A 15,315-nucleotide genomic window follows, 5' to 3' on the forward strand; every position below is an offset into this window, starting at 1 on the left:
GACGGACAAACATCTGCTCCCATCGAGATAGGCACTTGGTTCTTTTATGCAAATTCTGCGGATCTCAATGCCAGTAATTACGAGGGAAGCATGTGCATGGAATCAAAATTTTTTGTGTGAAAAGAAGATTAACGGCATGACGTCTGTGTGTTTTTAAACTTTTTCTGATTTCACTTCCGTCAAGAGACGAGTTGAAGACAAGTACAGAAAATTGCCATTTCTTTGAAACACACTGCTGACACAAGTGATAGTCACGAACATCACTACCTTTGTTTCTGCGTTCAATGCTAAAAGAATGAATATTCAAACAAATTTTTATATCTAATGTATAATTATCCTAGACAGGTCCTACGCAATTCTGCGTGCTGTGGGAAATTTTCCTTTTCGTTTTCGCTTTTTATCAGCTGCTTGTGCTGATGTGCGTATAAATCTCAAATTCCTGAAAATTACCAACCGAGCAGAAACCGGAATCGGCGTTTTAATCGCTTTTCGCTGCCGGATGATTAAGAGGCTCCAAAAAACCTACCAGACTACGGTCATTATTTCTCTGCGGAGCCAATGACACCATCTCCTTTAAGAGTTATGCTAATGACGAGCCACGTGCGTCTGCTCGATACAAGCTCCACGACTTGTTCTTTTCGCAGCAGATCTTACTGATCTTCCCGATAAGGTTTAGGTGATTCAATAAAATTGAGGCAAATTAGCGGTTCTCTTACCACTGTAATGAACCCCTCTAATCATTATAATTTGCTGTTGCATCGCAATTTATGGCTTCATTTAAAAGCAACAAAAGCAACATTACAAGCTAAGAAAGTTGTTCTTTGGTTTGGTGGGTGTTTTTTATCAGGGGCAGGTTTACATGCATATTAAAATTTCGAGAAATAAAGCTGCACAAAACTTTGTTTCCTCCAATGCTGTTGAGAAGGCATAAATTTTATATTTTGTTAATTATGTGTCAACAACACTTGCATTATATCTCTTAAATTAAAACATTCAAATTTCGGTTTGAAAAAGAGAGATCAAAATTTATCGGTACATATCTGCTATCTTTTTAATACATATTAAAACCTGTAACCTGTTTCATTTGCTGCAATACCCCATTCGATTAAAATATATCACGTCACACCAACACTAAAAGACGAGATGACAATCCAGAAAAGGGCCAAGGCTCTTTCCTTCCGTTAATACTGATCGAGAGTACTTGTCTTTCGCAAACACTTGGCGAATGATACAAAAAGCTTGCATATGTTCCGAGCAAGTTATCAATAATTAAAAACATTTCACAAATGCTTGAAGAAACGTTAATGCACAAAAAGCAGTTAATGCAGTGCCCAACGAGAAAAACATTGCGTAAGTGTTCCGAGTGCGAAAGCTGTTTGTCTACTTTTGTCTTTGATTACAATGCAATGATGTTTCAAGAATCGCCTTGCCAATCAACGCACAGAGCATGTTTCTTTCACTTTTGTACTACGAGAGAACTAAAAGACGCCTATTCAAATTTGTTTGACAGTTGTAGAGCAGGCTAATCATTTGTAACGTTAGCAATATTTTTAAATTTGTATGCATCTTTTGTCATTATTTAATTTATTCTGGACTGACGAAAAATGATGCTCTTTTCCGTATTTCTCAACTCTTTTAAGCCAACAAAATTATAATAGATTCCTGTTACTAATTTTTATTAGACATTCACGACAGTGTACTGCTCTTGTGCTGCTCACTGCCAGCGGTATTCTGGAACCAGTGGATTGTCTAATTCAGCAAGATGCACGCTTCCAGCTTGCCGGTAGCGCATCCATTCACATCGATTCTACACAAATATTTTAATTGCTGCAAAGTGAAAAATGTTTAGAGCATATAAATAAAATCATTTCGGTTCATGTTGATTGGGTTGGCGGCTTTAATTAAAATATACAAAGAAAGTAGCACTACTCCCAGTATTATTACGTGCGATCTCAAACAGATAATAAAGTTTAATTGCAACACTTTTCAAAAGTTTATTTTTACTTTCTCCGCGCTGTCACTATATGTTCACGCCTTCCCCGATTCACAAATCGATTTACAATCAAATTTGCGGCCAATCGTTTTAATTAGCAATCTCTTTGCCGTGTGCTGACCGCTGGTTAATTATTGCCACTAATCGGGCGGAATCAGATTCGGATCGGATCAGTAAATCAAAACACATATAATACTGCTTCGCTATAAGCAGCAGCAGCAACGTTTCGCTCTCGCATTTAATATAACACAACTCAATTCCGATAATGATCCGTGTGCGCCGGCGTTTAATTACGTGAAGGTCTCTGCATCAGCTTGCATAATTCCCCAGCTGCACGTTATAAAATGTGCAGCAGGAAGACATTCTCGAGAAGGTTTTTAATTTGTTTTGAGTAGCATCCTTACCGCCACTTTTCCTGCATTTCTCTAATAGCACACTAAAGAAACAACTTTAAAGTAGAACTTAACAGGCCAGCAACTAAGAACATTTTGCATTGAGCTATATTGTTTGTGAAATTTAACAACAGTTAAAGTGCAAAATTGAAATCAGGACTGGAAAACAATAAAAAAATTTGTCAAATTTATCAAAAAACTAAATGGTTTTACGCTTGATTTCGATCCCTGTCATCGCGATGTACCCAATGGTGTGCGAATTATGAGGAAAAATCCCTAAATTGCGAAATAAATCGTGATTTCCAAGAAGAAGAAGAAGAAGAAGGCAGTGCTGGCCGTTTGATTTGCACGCAAACATTGTGCCGATTTTCACAAAAATTTAAGCAGAGACACATGAAAATTTTAAGCATTTTCCTCATTTTTAGATATTCATATTATTTCAAGTAAAAAAGGTTAAAAGGATTTTTCACAAATTTTCCTTAAAGCTCAACAGGAAACAATAAAAAAACACGCCAAAATATAGACGCATTCGTGTATAGACTGGATTCCAGGCAAATTAAGCATTAGAGCAAGTGCGTGGGAAGGAAAGTGCGAGTCTAAATAAGCAGGCTAATAACGAAAGAAAAGTTTGCGTCAGGCAGTGGCTGTCCGTCGCGCTTCGTGATGTCGTCTCGTGAAGTAAAAGCTGAGATGCAAATTCGCGCGCGGACCAAGTTCGGAGTGGCCGCCGGCCTCTCGTTAATACGAAATGCTTGGTCGAAATTTTGTTATTTCATCTTATAAAACGTTATCATTGCTTCATTTTATGCGTCATCGATTCGCATCAATGCCGCCGACTGAGACGCGCGGATACCTATGCCGGTTTCTCAATATTTCGCTCTTAATTGGTCAGAAAGGAGCAAATGCTAGGAGAGCTAAAAAGAATAATAAATGCAGTAGATTTTTAAAAATTACTATTAGTGAAAATTTGAAGACTATGGTTTGATACTGCAAGAGCCTGGAAAATGCTTGTTGCCAATGCATTAACTCATCCCTTAAGATCAAAATTGACCTAAGTAGCGCTGTAAATTTTTGAAATCCTATTTTATTTTACAACAAAGCGTTTCCCTAAAAGTTTTAATACGCTGTTGGACGGATTTCGACGAGAGGAATCGAAATATGCCAAGAAAATGTGGTCAAGCGCTGTAAGTTTTGGAGAATATTATAATTTTTTACTGTAGCAAGAAGGTCCTTTTTTGATTAGAACAAATTCTGTCCAAATTGCATGCAACAATTCAAATAATTTTCAACTGTCGCCCTGTATCGTACCACTTTACGTGAAACTTGTTTTTGATTTCGTGACATCCAGGACTTTTTCTCAGCCGAATCCATGGTCAAAAGTGAATGGACATTCGTGTGATAAATACATCTCACGTGCGTTGTGTGTTAATTTCGCTGGGTCGGATCGGACACAAAAGCTCGCGCCCGCCTTAATTCATCATAATCCGAGAGCGGTGATTCGCGTGCACCGCATTTCATAATAGTTTAATCAGGTCTGAAGTGAGCAAGGAGCAACACCCACTCTGCGGCCACTTGCACACCGCAGCCAGGATAAAATATGTATTTATTTATGCACCGCGGACAGCACCGGCGTAATCTGCCGAGTCTGAATCTGGAAACCCACCTTGTTCACCGTGAGCCGTTCGATTTAGTTCCTTTCCTTTTCCACTATCGCGACGGAATAATAAATTCGGAGCAATTTGGTCTCGCGCGCTGATCTTTGTCTAGATACACCGACAATGACGGATGAAATAATTACAAAACGCACCTTTTCTGCATTATGCAACACGCGCAAGTCGGATCTCGCCCTCGAGAAAATTTGCTCATCGAAATTTTACTCCTGTTCATGCAGAGCGTTTCGCCCGCCAGGCCCAGCATCTCTCGCACCGTATTCCGCGTCATGATGGCCCGGATGATCGTTGCGCCGGCGGGAAATTTTATGGCTCTAAATTGTAACACCTCTCGCCTTAACGGTCCCAGGTTTTTCACTCGCGAGTGAGTTGCAAAATCGTGGATTCAGCTAAATATTTACGTCAAATGTTGTACACGATGTTTTGATGTGTGCAACAGCTATAAAAATGATTGTTGAGTAACTGATTTGTCCAGACAAAGCTATCATTCAAGATCGCGTTCGTTCAATTTGCGGAGATACACACAGACGGGAATTGAAATGACGAAAACTTGACCATTAAACCACAGATTTTTTTCTTTCTAAATAATCTAAGAGTTCAAGCAAACTTAACGAAATAACACCAGAAATCATAGCCTCTATCATTATACCGCATCGTAAAAATTGTTTGCCTGTATGAACATTCATTTTTGTTGGTTTTACTGCAATTTGGTAAATCTTTTAGACCTTAGTATCCTATCTTATTACCGTGGTGTAATTTTAAATTTAAGGTGTGTTTTGGATTCCTCTTACCAAGCCCAATCGAACTGACACCAAATTTGATGTCCTAGGTCAAGATCAAAGGTGCTAATTTTGTTTTTTAATTAAAATTTTGGAAAGGAGATCGGAATTTCGGAATTTATAAAATGAGCATAACATGCGTGAACTTTTGTGAAAAAAACTTGATTTTTTAGAATTTTTACGCGTTTTGCAATTATTGCCAACTCTAAATCTCGGGTTCTAAAAACTAGAACCGCAAAAACTAAACACCATGAAACTCGTATCAACCTTCCCTGACCAGCTGATAGACTAAGGGTACTAACTGCTTATCCTGCACCCTTCAATTTATATTTTAACTCCCTTGAAAGAGTAAAGACATTTTAAACGCTCGAATTAGTTATTCTTTCGCGTTTAATTGAAATATATTATGTTTTTAAATTGAAAAGAAATATGGTGTGGTGATTTAGATTGAGTTTTTGGATAATTCTAAATGTAATGAAGCCCTGAGGAATTGTGCTATTGTTTCAAAGTACAAAAGCTAAATTTTTAACACTGTGAATAGGGTTGTCTGCGCATTCTTCGTTTAATATAACAATCTAATCATCAATTGACACGGGTGTGAAGGTGAAGAGCATGAATAAGAGATCAAATTAAGAAAATATTGTGGCATGTATCATAAAGAAAGATTTTTAGTGCAGAGGACGTGAGGAAACTCGCATCAACTTTGTGATTTTGTCGTATTTCTCTAGGCTTCATTAAATAAAAGCCAACTGGCAGCAGTAAATGTAGCTCTACTTCCGTGCATACCTATGCATGCACAAAGGTCATAGGCAAAACACAAACACGCGCACAATCTCCCATTTAATTCGGAGCTACGATTGTTATCTGTCCGGTAGCATCTCACGTATGAAGACGTCAAGTAGGTTCAAGTTCAATGCACGCGGCGTGATTTATATGAACATGCATTCATTCGTTTGCTAAGGTCGCTTTCACCTATTGCACGGCACGACCCCCGACCTCAGACTAAAGCATTTCTGCGAGATCGGCCACAGGAGCACTTTGCCCGCCCACATTATTTAGTGCGGCTTGTGGAGTAATGGACACGCTCTCGCGAGATGCAGAAAACCGCATAAAAGCAGCCTGATTGCCGTGATTGCGAGTGCCGCCGCCGTTGGAAAACAAAATATTTGACTTGGAGCCAATTCGCATTATCTGATCATCAGACACACAAAGGCGGCAAAATGCGGTTTGGTTCTTTTCATGCCAAGGTCGAGTAATTGTAGGTGGAGAAAAACCAAATGATCTATGTGCTCTACGGTGAGAGGCGTCAGCTAATTATCCGCAGGAAAAGTGGAACTAATTTGCTTTTTGTGCTCTGCGCGCGTATAATGAATGTGGATTTATTCAGATCAAAAGACATGAGCTTAGATTGTGGAACACTTATACTCATGCCCAGCGCACACCAGCGAGTTGTTTTCAAGGCAATGATGCCAAAAGTGTTTTCTTCTCTCGTTATTTATATTTTTACGTGGTGCAGTCACACCAAAAAACGAATTGCTCGGCCTCTCGACAATTTAAACGTGCCGTCCACTTTAATTGAAAGTTCTCTAAAGGGTTTACAGGCGAAATTCTGGGCGGTCTGGAATCCAGTTGTTTTTGTTGATGGGCCTTCCAGAATCGCTTGTACAACTGTGGCCGGCCAGGTCGAGCACTACAGGGATGTAAAGAAAGTAAGCGAAATAGTCTTGAAAGGTCAGCATTTGAGTTTCTCTTTAAAGAACGTGTTTTAAATATAAACTAAAGGAAATAAAAAAATAATCCATCTTTCCATTCCACCCATCATAAAGTCTTTCATATTTTTTGCGCGAGTAAATCCCATACATTTTTATTGGCATGTGATTTTGTTACGCGTTTGAAATAGTAGTCCGACTAAACTGGTTCAAATCCATGTTGAGTTGTAACCGCGTCTGGGCGATGCGGGCACACTGCACTCGTTATTTACAACTCGTTCCATGGAAAGGAAAAATTGGCAGCGTGGTTGTAAGACTGGTGAATTCGCAAATTCATAAATTCTCTGCCTTTCAAGTGTGTCGAAATTTTATTTCATGGCATAACTCCGTACAGTTTTGCAGCCGCCTGCGTTTAGAGGAGAGAAAAAATGTGTGGATAATTTTTCACATTTATTAGTTTAATTTCGAGCCAGCCAATAAATTTCTGGAACATTTGGCGAGGGCTTTAATATATAGTGAAAATTGCAGATCTTGATTATAGGGATTATAGTAAAGCTTTACAGAAGAAAATTTGTAATAAATTAATCCTTTTTACCTTTACTTGAAATATTAAAAATCAGGAAAATGCTTAAAATTTCCAGGTTAAGTCGTTTTAAATTTAGATTTTGCATGCTATTCATTGTGTGCCGTCTCCTTACTGTAAAATAACGATTTATTTCAAAATGTAGGCAGCTTTGCCTCAAAATTCGCACAACGTTGGATAGAACGCAATGAGATTGTCTGAGACGGATTTCTCATTGTAGCTTCAAGTGCTGTCATTCTGGATTCCATTGGAAATGATTGCAGAGGAGCATGGCTGTGCTTGGTGATTTTTGCTTTTTGGCACTTCAAACACGAACGGGCCCAATTTGAGCAGTCTTTCTTTAATCCTGGGAAACATAATAAGACTGACTGTGAGAGGAATCGAAATCAAGCGAGAAATTTGCAAAAATCTGAAATTTAACTTTTCCTCGGTCCTGATTTTATTATTGCACGTTGTATAGATAAACTTTTGCTAAATTTCACAAACAATAAAATCAATGAACTTCTTGCTACAGTCAGCAATGCAAAATGTTCTTAATTGTTAGCATGTTAAGCTCTACTTTAAGGATTCCTTTCATTTTGTCATGCTAATAATCTCTCCTTTCGATTTTGTGTCTGCAAATTTGCAGGAAAAAAAACAGTTGTTGACACGTGCGTGAGCGGAATGTTATGAAAACGCGCGATTTGTCGAGCAAATTTAAAGGGAGAAAGTTCAGTGAATGCGAGAGCTGCTCGAGTTCCTTTTCACGATTCTGGAGAGACGAACGAGATGCACCCGCGGCGAGCAGGAATCGTTTACATGTACATAAATTAAATGGCTCATTAATTTATCCCTCTCGGATTTTCAGTTTCGTTTTGCGGAACAAAGACGGTTTGTTACAATTGTGCCACCGACCTTTCACCGCCTGTGCAGACTAGTTTTTGTTTTTTGTCAACTCGGCGGGGACCACGCCTTTGCCACAGCAACTAGACCTCTAACAATAAAAACAAATCGAGCCGGTTTCGGGCGCCGAGCGGGCCTAGGTCAAGGGCCACAAAAGTGCGGCCTATCAGGAATCGAATAAGTTGGCCAACGCGCAATTACACCGCTCGCGTCCAGTACTCTAATAAACAGTGCTATTTTACTTACAGCGAGATATTAACCTGGCGGTATATACACGCCAAATTTTCGTTTGGATCTGTGTTTTGAAAGTGAACACGCCTAGTCCACTCTCGCGCACCACACACTAAAATTGGCCTATGTAGATTGAACAGAAAAAAATAACGCACAATACCCTTCTTATTTAAGGCTAACTGGGCACATTATCTGACGGCGGCATTCGGCGGCAAGTGTGCCAATCATTTCTTTCAAATCCAATTGCTTTTGACTTTTGGCGTCGTTAATTATTACACAACGTGATCGTTAGTCTTGTCTTCATCTCTCATTGGCTTTAAGTTTTTCAGACTATGCGTGCTGATCAAATTTAACGTTGAGAGTTCAACCCATTTTAATTGCCTTCGCTCCACGCAGAAATTTTGCAATAAATAATGTTTTTAATCGCATGAAGTTTAAAATGCTGGTACTTGTTACCGCAATATATGTTCAAGTGGCAATATTAATACGATTTTAATTGGAATTCTTTTGGACTCCTCGCGTTCATTATGATGAGCTGCAATCAAAGTCAAAAAGTGAAAAACCTCATTATTGTAGAGTAAATAAATTTTGCATAAAATTAATCCAATTGAATATATATATATATATGGTTTTTGCCAAAATTTCATGCATAAAATCGATTATTTACTATTTTTTTTTTAAAAAAATATATATTGTCTTACTCCGGTTTCATCAGATAAAATACTTGCCAAAATTTTAGAACTTTTTATGCCAAAATTATATACATATCTTCTCAGATCTCAAACAGTGTCATTTAAAAATTATGACAATTATTTTAAAAATTAATTAATTATTTTGTTTTTAATTGCGATAATAATGATTAATAATAACACTAATCTGCCTTAAAAATGAAATAGTGCAATATACTTGAAAAAGGAGCGAGAGAAACGATCTTTTCCAGACTCACTTAAGAGTTACAGAACGGGGATGCCGCGGACTGTAGGTGATACTCTTTAATTTTTGATCTTGCAAGTTCAGTGCCATCTATACACGATACGTGAAACTACTTTGCCGTTGAACAAGTCCAGGGTCCAGCTCCAGCTTAGTCACTCAGTCAGCTGTCAAAACGCGCGCATTAAAAGAGGGGCCTGTGTGTTTTTAATAATCCCATCCCCTGGCCTTTTCTCCACCATCACATCAGTTTTATTTGGTTTTCTTGAGTTGGCAGCAAGAAGAAGATGAAGAAGTGCGCAAATAAGGTAACCCAAATAGTTGTCACCTCTCCAATTGGCAACATTTTGGTCGAGTTTTGCACCTTCGGTTTGCATTCCGTGAACCAGGACCCAGAAATCAACGATAGAAATTTCCAACCAGATTCTCGGTACGTGCACGATTGTTTATGATTAGGATGATTATATAGTATGGGCTATTTTTCATTCACAAAAAAGCGAGAGTTGCATTTTTTATACTAAATGTTATTATATATGTATTTTTCAATTATTGTGTATATGATATATAATTTAAAACTAATCTTTGAACTGCTACTGATTACATATAAAAATGCAAATTGTCTTAAAAACGCACAAAAACGTAAAAATAACTTAAGTAGAACGATATTACTTATTTAGAATATGATCATGAATGAGAAAGTTCAAGACTTGGTCATTATAGACCTCACATTATTTTCATGCTAATTGATTAAACTAACAAGTTAGTGCTAATTTTGTATGGGATGTATGGCCTCCGCAAACACCTGCACCCCTATGTATTTGTATTATTTATCGTGATGTACCGTTTTGTTTCATATCTATAGACGGAAAGTAGAAATCTTGGATACTTCTTTCTCCCTAAAAAACAACCAAAACGCTCAGAACTGCGTGAATTGGCTGGACACGTACTTCCACAATTCAAAGGCATTAACTGGAGTCAATGAACAACAGCTCTTTTGCACCATTGAACAAACAACAGGTGGGCTTTGATTAAATTTACAAACAACCCCGATTTGATTATGATTAATTTTATTGAAAATACAAATGAAACTTTTGTGTCTATTTATATTGACAATTTTACTTGCTACAGCCGCTTAAAATAATTTTTAAAAAAATATACAATTCAACATTTCAGATGCACCTTTCTATGACAGAGTGTATGTTGCACTTCTAAAAGTTCCCTTTGGAGAGACTGTTAGTTACAAAGAGCTAGCAACGCTCGCAGGCAATCCAAGTAATATAAAACAACACAAGTCTCTAAGTGTTTAAACTAAAAAACGATTGAAAATTCGCAGAAGCAACTAGGGCAGCTGGATCTGCAATGGCAAACAACCCTTTTCAGTTAATGGTACCGTGCCACCGTGTGCTACCATCGCCCTCCACCTCAGGAAAACAGAGGGTTGGAAACTACTCAAGCGGCAAGAAAGTGTCAGTGAAAGAGTGGCTTTTGATGCACGAGGGACATGGTTTAAAGAATGGACACCTTGTTTGATGAGATTTGTTAATTATATAACAATTAAAAAATTTCAATGTTTCAATTAACTTGCAAACATATCGCGATATCGCGGCTGTCCAACAAAAACTACAGCTTCTACTGTTGAATCATTTTCTTGATCCAGTCCAGAAGCTTGCTTACGTCAGTGAATGTGACATAGTTTTTTAGGTCGCATGATTGCTTTTCATGATCCAACAGGGCTTGGCTTATAATCCCTCTGATGGACCACTTTCTCGTTTCCTGATCCCAAAGGTAAAGCCCTCCGCCGCTGTCACCCTTGCAAGGACCAGAACCTGTAATTTGCTCTCCATTAAAATTTTGTTTAATTTTGTTCGGTCTTGTTTTTAGGCTCAATCATGGTAATTTCGAAAATTTCAAACATTAGAACTAAATCTTAATTTTCATAAATCAAGAATTTACTTAAATTTTTGCCAGGCTTGAATGTTGTTCAAATTTAAAAACAAAATACATTAACGAAAAACTACATCCATAATTTCAACAAAAAATTTTTTTTTAATGGATTGAAGTGTGCTTTTAATGTGAAAATAAAGTGTTGAACGAAATTTCCATTTACCATTTCTAAATCCAGCACAAAATGTTGTGTCAGAAGTTATTTTGGCGAAATTAGGATCAGCTTTGATGCATTGCTCATTGCTAACAATCGGCATGTCAACTTGCTTTGGTGCTTTGGAAGGCCTGCCATACTCGTCACGTCCCCAGCCAACAACCTTGGTGAATTAGGACCAATAAAATTAAACGTCTACCTTTTGGAGAAAAAAATGTTACTTTTCCTGTTTTCGCATACTGTTTGGTTGAATCCCATAAACAGACGGGTTTAATGTACGGTCCAAACGTTGTTGGGCTTTTGAACGTGAGAATCGCTAAGTCGATGCCGGCGTACTCGAATAATCGTCCTGTATACTTCGGGTGGATGGTAATTCCTGAAATCTAAATATCGTCGGGTATTGTATTTGCCAGTTTTTATCAGAACAAGTTTTTTGACGCCAAAGTGATATTTAAATTATTGTAAAATTCCGTGTAGTTTTCAGAAATTATTTTGCTTTGGAAGATTTTAATTTTTAGCACTTTTTTATATATATTAATTACGCAATACATACTTCTTTCGACTTGGAATCTTGCTCAATTATGTTCAAAATGTTGTATTTTCCCAGAAAGATAAGAATCTTTTCTGGTTGCATCAAATCAGCTTTTCCTTGGGTAACAAGCACGCAATGCGCAGCTGAAAGATTTACTCACATGAATTCCAATTACTGCTATTGAAAGAAAAGACCGTAGGTCTGATCTATAATCATACCTGTAACAACGTGTCTTTTTGTAACCAAAGTTCCTCCGCAAATGAAAGTAAAACATGTCTCTTCTACTTTGTAAATAGCGCTGAGCCAAGGCCAAGCTCCTTTAGCTACGGTATCACCATTTATGATCAAATTCGTCACTTCATGAGACACGCCGCACGAGTCGAATCTATCTATATTTTTACCATTATTTTTAGTGAAAAAGCGTTAATTGCATTTTGACAATACCTGTATCAGACGGCGCTTCAATAGTGTTTGGCTGTTTTGTTGAAATGGGATAGGCTCTGGAACTTTTCCAGGTTGCTTCAGTGGTCCGTTGCGTTGTTGCACTTTTCCAGGTTGAAAGAGTTGCTCTTTGAGTTTGACTTTTCCAGGTAATAGTAGACCTGTACCACGGTGTTGTTGAAATTTTCTTGGGGGTTGTTGTCGTAGACTGCCACGGGGTTCGAGTGGTCGATTGTGTTGTTTGACTTTTCCAAGAGGACGTTGAACCTTTCCAGAGAGTAGTCGTACTTCTCCAGGAGGTTGTTTTTTTCGTGCTCTGCTTCCATTGTGCTGTCTGACTTTTCCAGGAGGTTGGGGTTGTCCTTTGTGTGGTCACACTTTTCCAAGGGGTTGTGGTTGTCCATTTTGTGGTCACTCTTTTCCAAGGGGTTGTGGTTGTCCATTTTGTGGTCGCACTTTTCCAAGGGGTTGTGGTTGTCCATTTTGTGGTCACTCTTTTCCAAGGGGTTGTGGTTGACCATTTTGTGGTCGCACTTTTCCAAGGGGTTGTGGTTGTCCTTTGAGTTGCCCCACTTGTCCAGGGGGTTGGAGTTGTCCTTTTTGTGGTCGCACTTTTCCAAGGGGTTGAGGTTGTCCTTTTTGTTGTTGAACGTTTCCAAGGGGTTGTAATTGTCCTTTGTGTGGTCACACTTTTCCAAGGGGTTGTAATTGTCCATTTTGTGGTCGCACTTTTCCAAGGGGTTGTGTTTTTCCATGAGTTAGTGGTTTTTTGTGTTGCTTTCCAGGTGGATGATGTTTGGCTTTTCCAAGAGGTAGATGGATTTTTCCAGGAGTTTGCCTGTCTTTTGTGGAGGTTTGAGAAATTCTTTTGTGCTGTCAGAAGTCTGCAATCACATTATTTGAAACCTTCTTACAATGTTAGTACAATTTATTGTGATGAGTTACGTGCATGCCAAAAGTCAAATAAAGATTATTATATTATCCCATACTTTTTACTTGCAAGTGCGCATGGCAGAATTAGCTACATTATCATTTCTGCCATGCAAATCTTTTGTGTAATCTTTTTAAATCAAAAGTAATATAATGATGAGATACACACGGTCACAAATAAACGTCAGCCAGTAACTATTCAGTAATAAAGACTTAATTTATACGTTTAGCTTACGGTTTTTGTCCAGTGGAATCTACACCATTATCAGGACGACTGTTTGAAGAAAGATCAGTAATTAGATATGGTGAAACTATTTCGTGCTTTAAAGCCAGTTCTGTTTGGTAGTCGTTTGGTATTCCTAAAACATAAATAACTAGTAAATAAAAAATGTGTGTGTGTGTGTTATTTTAGATTTTGTATGCACCTGTGTGGTTCTGGCAAATTGACTGACGATTTACTATAATGCTTGTTAGTTGTGGGGTTGCATTTTGGGCTGGGAAAATAATGTTGTAAACAACAGGATTGAAATTTCCCTCTTTCAACTGCTGAAAAATCTTGCCCTTATCTTCGGTTGGTTCAATGGAACCAGAAAAAGTATTCTGCAGAGAGAAAAATTATTTTAATTTAATAAAAATCAAACCGTATTATCATACTCCCACATCACCGTTCACACGAAGTCGTAAATCCACTGTTATCACTGAACTATTTTGAGGTGGAGGTATAGACAACCTTCCACGCAATTCTTTGGTCATTGGATCAATTTCGAGTTTTAAATATTCTGGACATGGTGAACTTGGCTGCATTGAATTGATGCGATCAGTTGGAAGCTGCAGTTGAACTGCGGGCTGTATCGATTGCGTAACGCACACTATAGCGCAAATGGCTCGAAGAATAGGGCTCCTCATTTTAGCTGCAGAGAAATTCGTTACACATACACGATATAATAAATATTTTTATTAAATGCTTTACATGCTCACCAGTGAATGATACGACTGCGTTGGGATTCCAGTTTTCGGCCGGGGCTCTTTAGTTGCGCACCATCTCGCCAACCATCGCCAAACCATACTGACGGGAATTTATAAACCTGCCTACTTGATGCTCTAGAAGTGACATAAAGCTAAATTTGGTGAACATCAAGGCAGTACACAAGTGTATCTTCTTTAATGTCAAATGTGCTCCATCCAATTCCTAAAGAGACAAACTCAAACGGACGTGAGATGCGCCCCTATGTGAATTATCCTGATTATCGTTCACATGTTGCAATAATCTATGCTTTATTGGCGCTGGTGATACTGGCTCAGATGGATACACAATTATTTTAATATTTTCGTGTATTGCAATTTTTGCTACATTGCTGATCACAAATTGGATCTTTGATTCATTAAGAGAATATTAATTTTGATTTTATTTAATAATGGCTTCTCAAAAGTGTTTTACTTAATTTCCCACAACTCTCACAATGACTTTATCGTTGAGTTGAAAAGATTTAACTATGATATACATCTTCATTTCTGAGTTAAGTTCCCCCTTCCCCCCTATACGACCCACATGATGAGTTTAATTCGAGAGAATTTGAAAGGAGCTTAAATCCCACGACAGTTAGTGTAATGAGAATTATATAGGGCCTTGGTTAAAGCATCTTTCTAGGGCATCATATATTTTCCGCATAAACAAATGACCATCATCCATATTTACAAACTCGAAATTTATAGCGGAAAATTTTCAGATATGACCATCAGAACAGTTAAAAAATCGAACCCTGGCGTCAGGGTAGCTTTCGAGCTATCGAATAGTTTCTCATGTGTAGCCACTTTAATTACGCCTCAAGGACTCTGTATTGGTTTGATCTACACACCGTTGGAACGACCAAGTTGTGAGCTTTTAGAATATGTGCAATTTGACCCTTTGGAATTCATTAAGGGACTTCATTTTGGGTTTTTTGTAAAAGAGGAAAAATAAAACACGAATTTATTAATAAGTTAATTTTTTATTAAAGGGAAAAGATCTAATTGTAAATTACGAAAGCAGAAAATGTTTTTTTTAGTTGAGTACAAATATAGTAAATAATTTACTTAATTGCCTTCACTTTCTTCACAATCTACCTCTGGCCATTACAGATGTAACCTTTGAGAAAGCTGAAATAT

At 37.9% G+C, this 15,315-nt stretch overlaps 2 protein-coding genes across 4 annotated transcripts; one reads left to right on the forward strand and one right to left on the reverse strand.

Annotated features, from left to right (window-relative positions):
• The first annotated feature begins 9,347 nt into the window (after window positions 1-9,347).
• On the forward strand, window positions 9,348-10,699 carry agt (O-6-alkylguanine-DNA alkyltransferase). Its single transcript, XM_065485283.1, has 4 exons — window positions 9,348-9,599; window positions 10,032-10,186; window positions 10,343-10,441; window positions 10,503-10,699. Exons 1-4 carry the CDS (start codon window positions 9,457-9,459, stop codon window positions 10,697-10,699), a joined length of 594 nt encoding a protein of 197 aa, XP_065341355.1. The 5' UTR covers window positions 9,348-9,456.
• LOC135940408 (serine proteinase stubble-like) lies at window positions 10,220-14,253 on the reverse strand. Of its 3 annotated transcripts, none has more exons than XM_065485280.1 (10): window positions 14,149-14,253; window positions 13,831-14,081; window positions 13,596-13,770; window positions 13,406-13,529; window positions 12,244-13,124; window positions 12,018-12,188; window positions 11,821-11,942; window positions 11,489-11,650; window positions 11,277-11,430; window positions 10,220-10,995 (listed from the first exon to the last, which is right to left on the reverse strand). In XM_065485280.1, exons 2-10 carry the CDS (start codon window positions 14,074-14,076, stop codon window positions 10,799-10,801), a joined length of 2,232 nt encoding a protein of 743 aa, XP_065341352.1. In that variant the 5' UTR covers window positions 14,077-14,081; window positions 14,149-14,253; the 3' UTR covers window positions 10,220-10,798. The 3 variants fall into 3 exon arrangements, with proteins under 3 accessions (XP_065341352.1, XP_065341351.1, XP_065341353.1); XM_065485279.1 differs by having other exon boundaries at window positions 13,825-14,081; XM_065485281.1 differs by lacking the exons at window positions 10,220-10,995; window positions 11,277-11,430; window positions 11,489-11,650; ... (2 more) ...; window positions 13,831-14,081; window positions 14,149-14,253 and having other exon boundaries at window positions 12,049-12,188.
• Between the last annotated feature and the right edge of the window lie 1,062 nt (window positions 14,254-15,315).

Source organism: Cloeon dipterum, chromosome 3 (genome assembly GCF_949628265.1).
Source record: "Cloeon dipterum chromosome 3, ieCloDipt1.1, whole genome shotgun sequence".
Lineage (NCBI taxonomy): Eukaryota > Metazoa > Arthropoda > Insecta > Ephemeroptera > Baetidae > Cloeon > Cloeon dipterum.

What these genes read in the sequence shown, in the direction of transcription:
- agt (XM_065485283.1), top strand. Translation starts at nt 9,457, where the DNA reads ATGAAGAAGTGCGCAAATAAGGTAACCCAAATAGTTGTCACCTCTCCA. An exon ending in AATTTCCAACCAGATTCTCG is followed by an intron (nt 9,600 to 10,031) that starts GTACGTGCACGA and finishes TCATATCTATAG; the next exon opens with ACGGAAAGTAGAAATCTTGG. An exon ending in AACGCTCGCAGGCAATCCAA is followed by an intron (nt 10,442 to 10,502) that starts GTAATATAAAAC and finishes GAAAATTCGCAG; the next exon opens with AAGCAACTAGGGCAGCTGGA.
- LOC135940408 (XM_065485279.1), bottom strand. Translation starts at nt 14,076, where the DNA reads ATGAGGAGCCCTATTCTTCGAGCCATTTGCGCTATAGTGTGCGTTACG. An exon ending in AAGATTCCAAGTCGAAAGAA is followed by an intron (nt 11,651 to 11,820) that starts GTATGTATTGCG and finishes GACGATATTTAG; the next exon opens with ATTTCAGGAATTACCATCCA. An exon ending in TTGTGCTGGATTTAGAAATG is followed by an intron (nt 10,996 to 11,276) that starts GTAAATGGAAAT and finishes AGCAAATTACAG; the next exon opens with GTTCTGGTCCTTGCAAGGGT.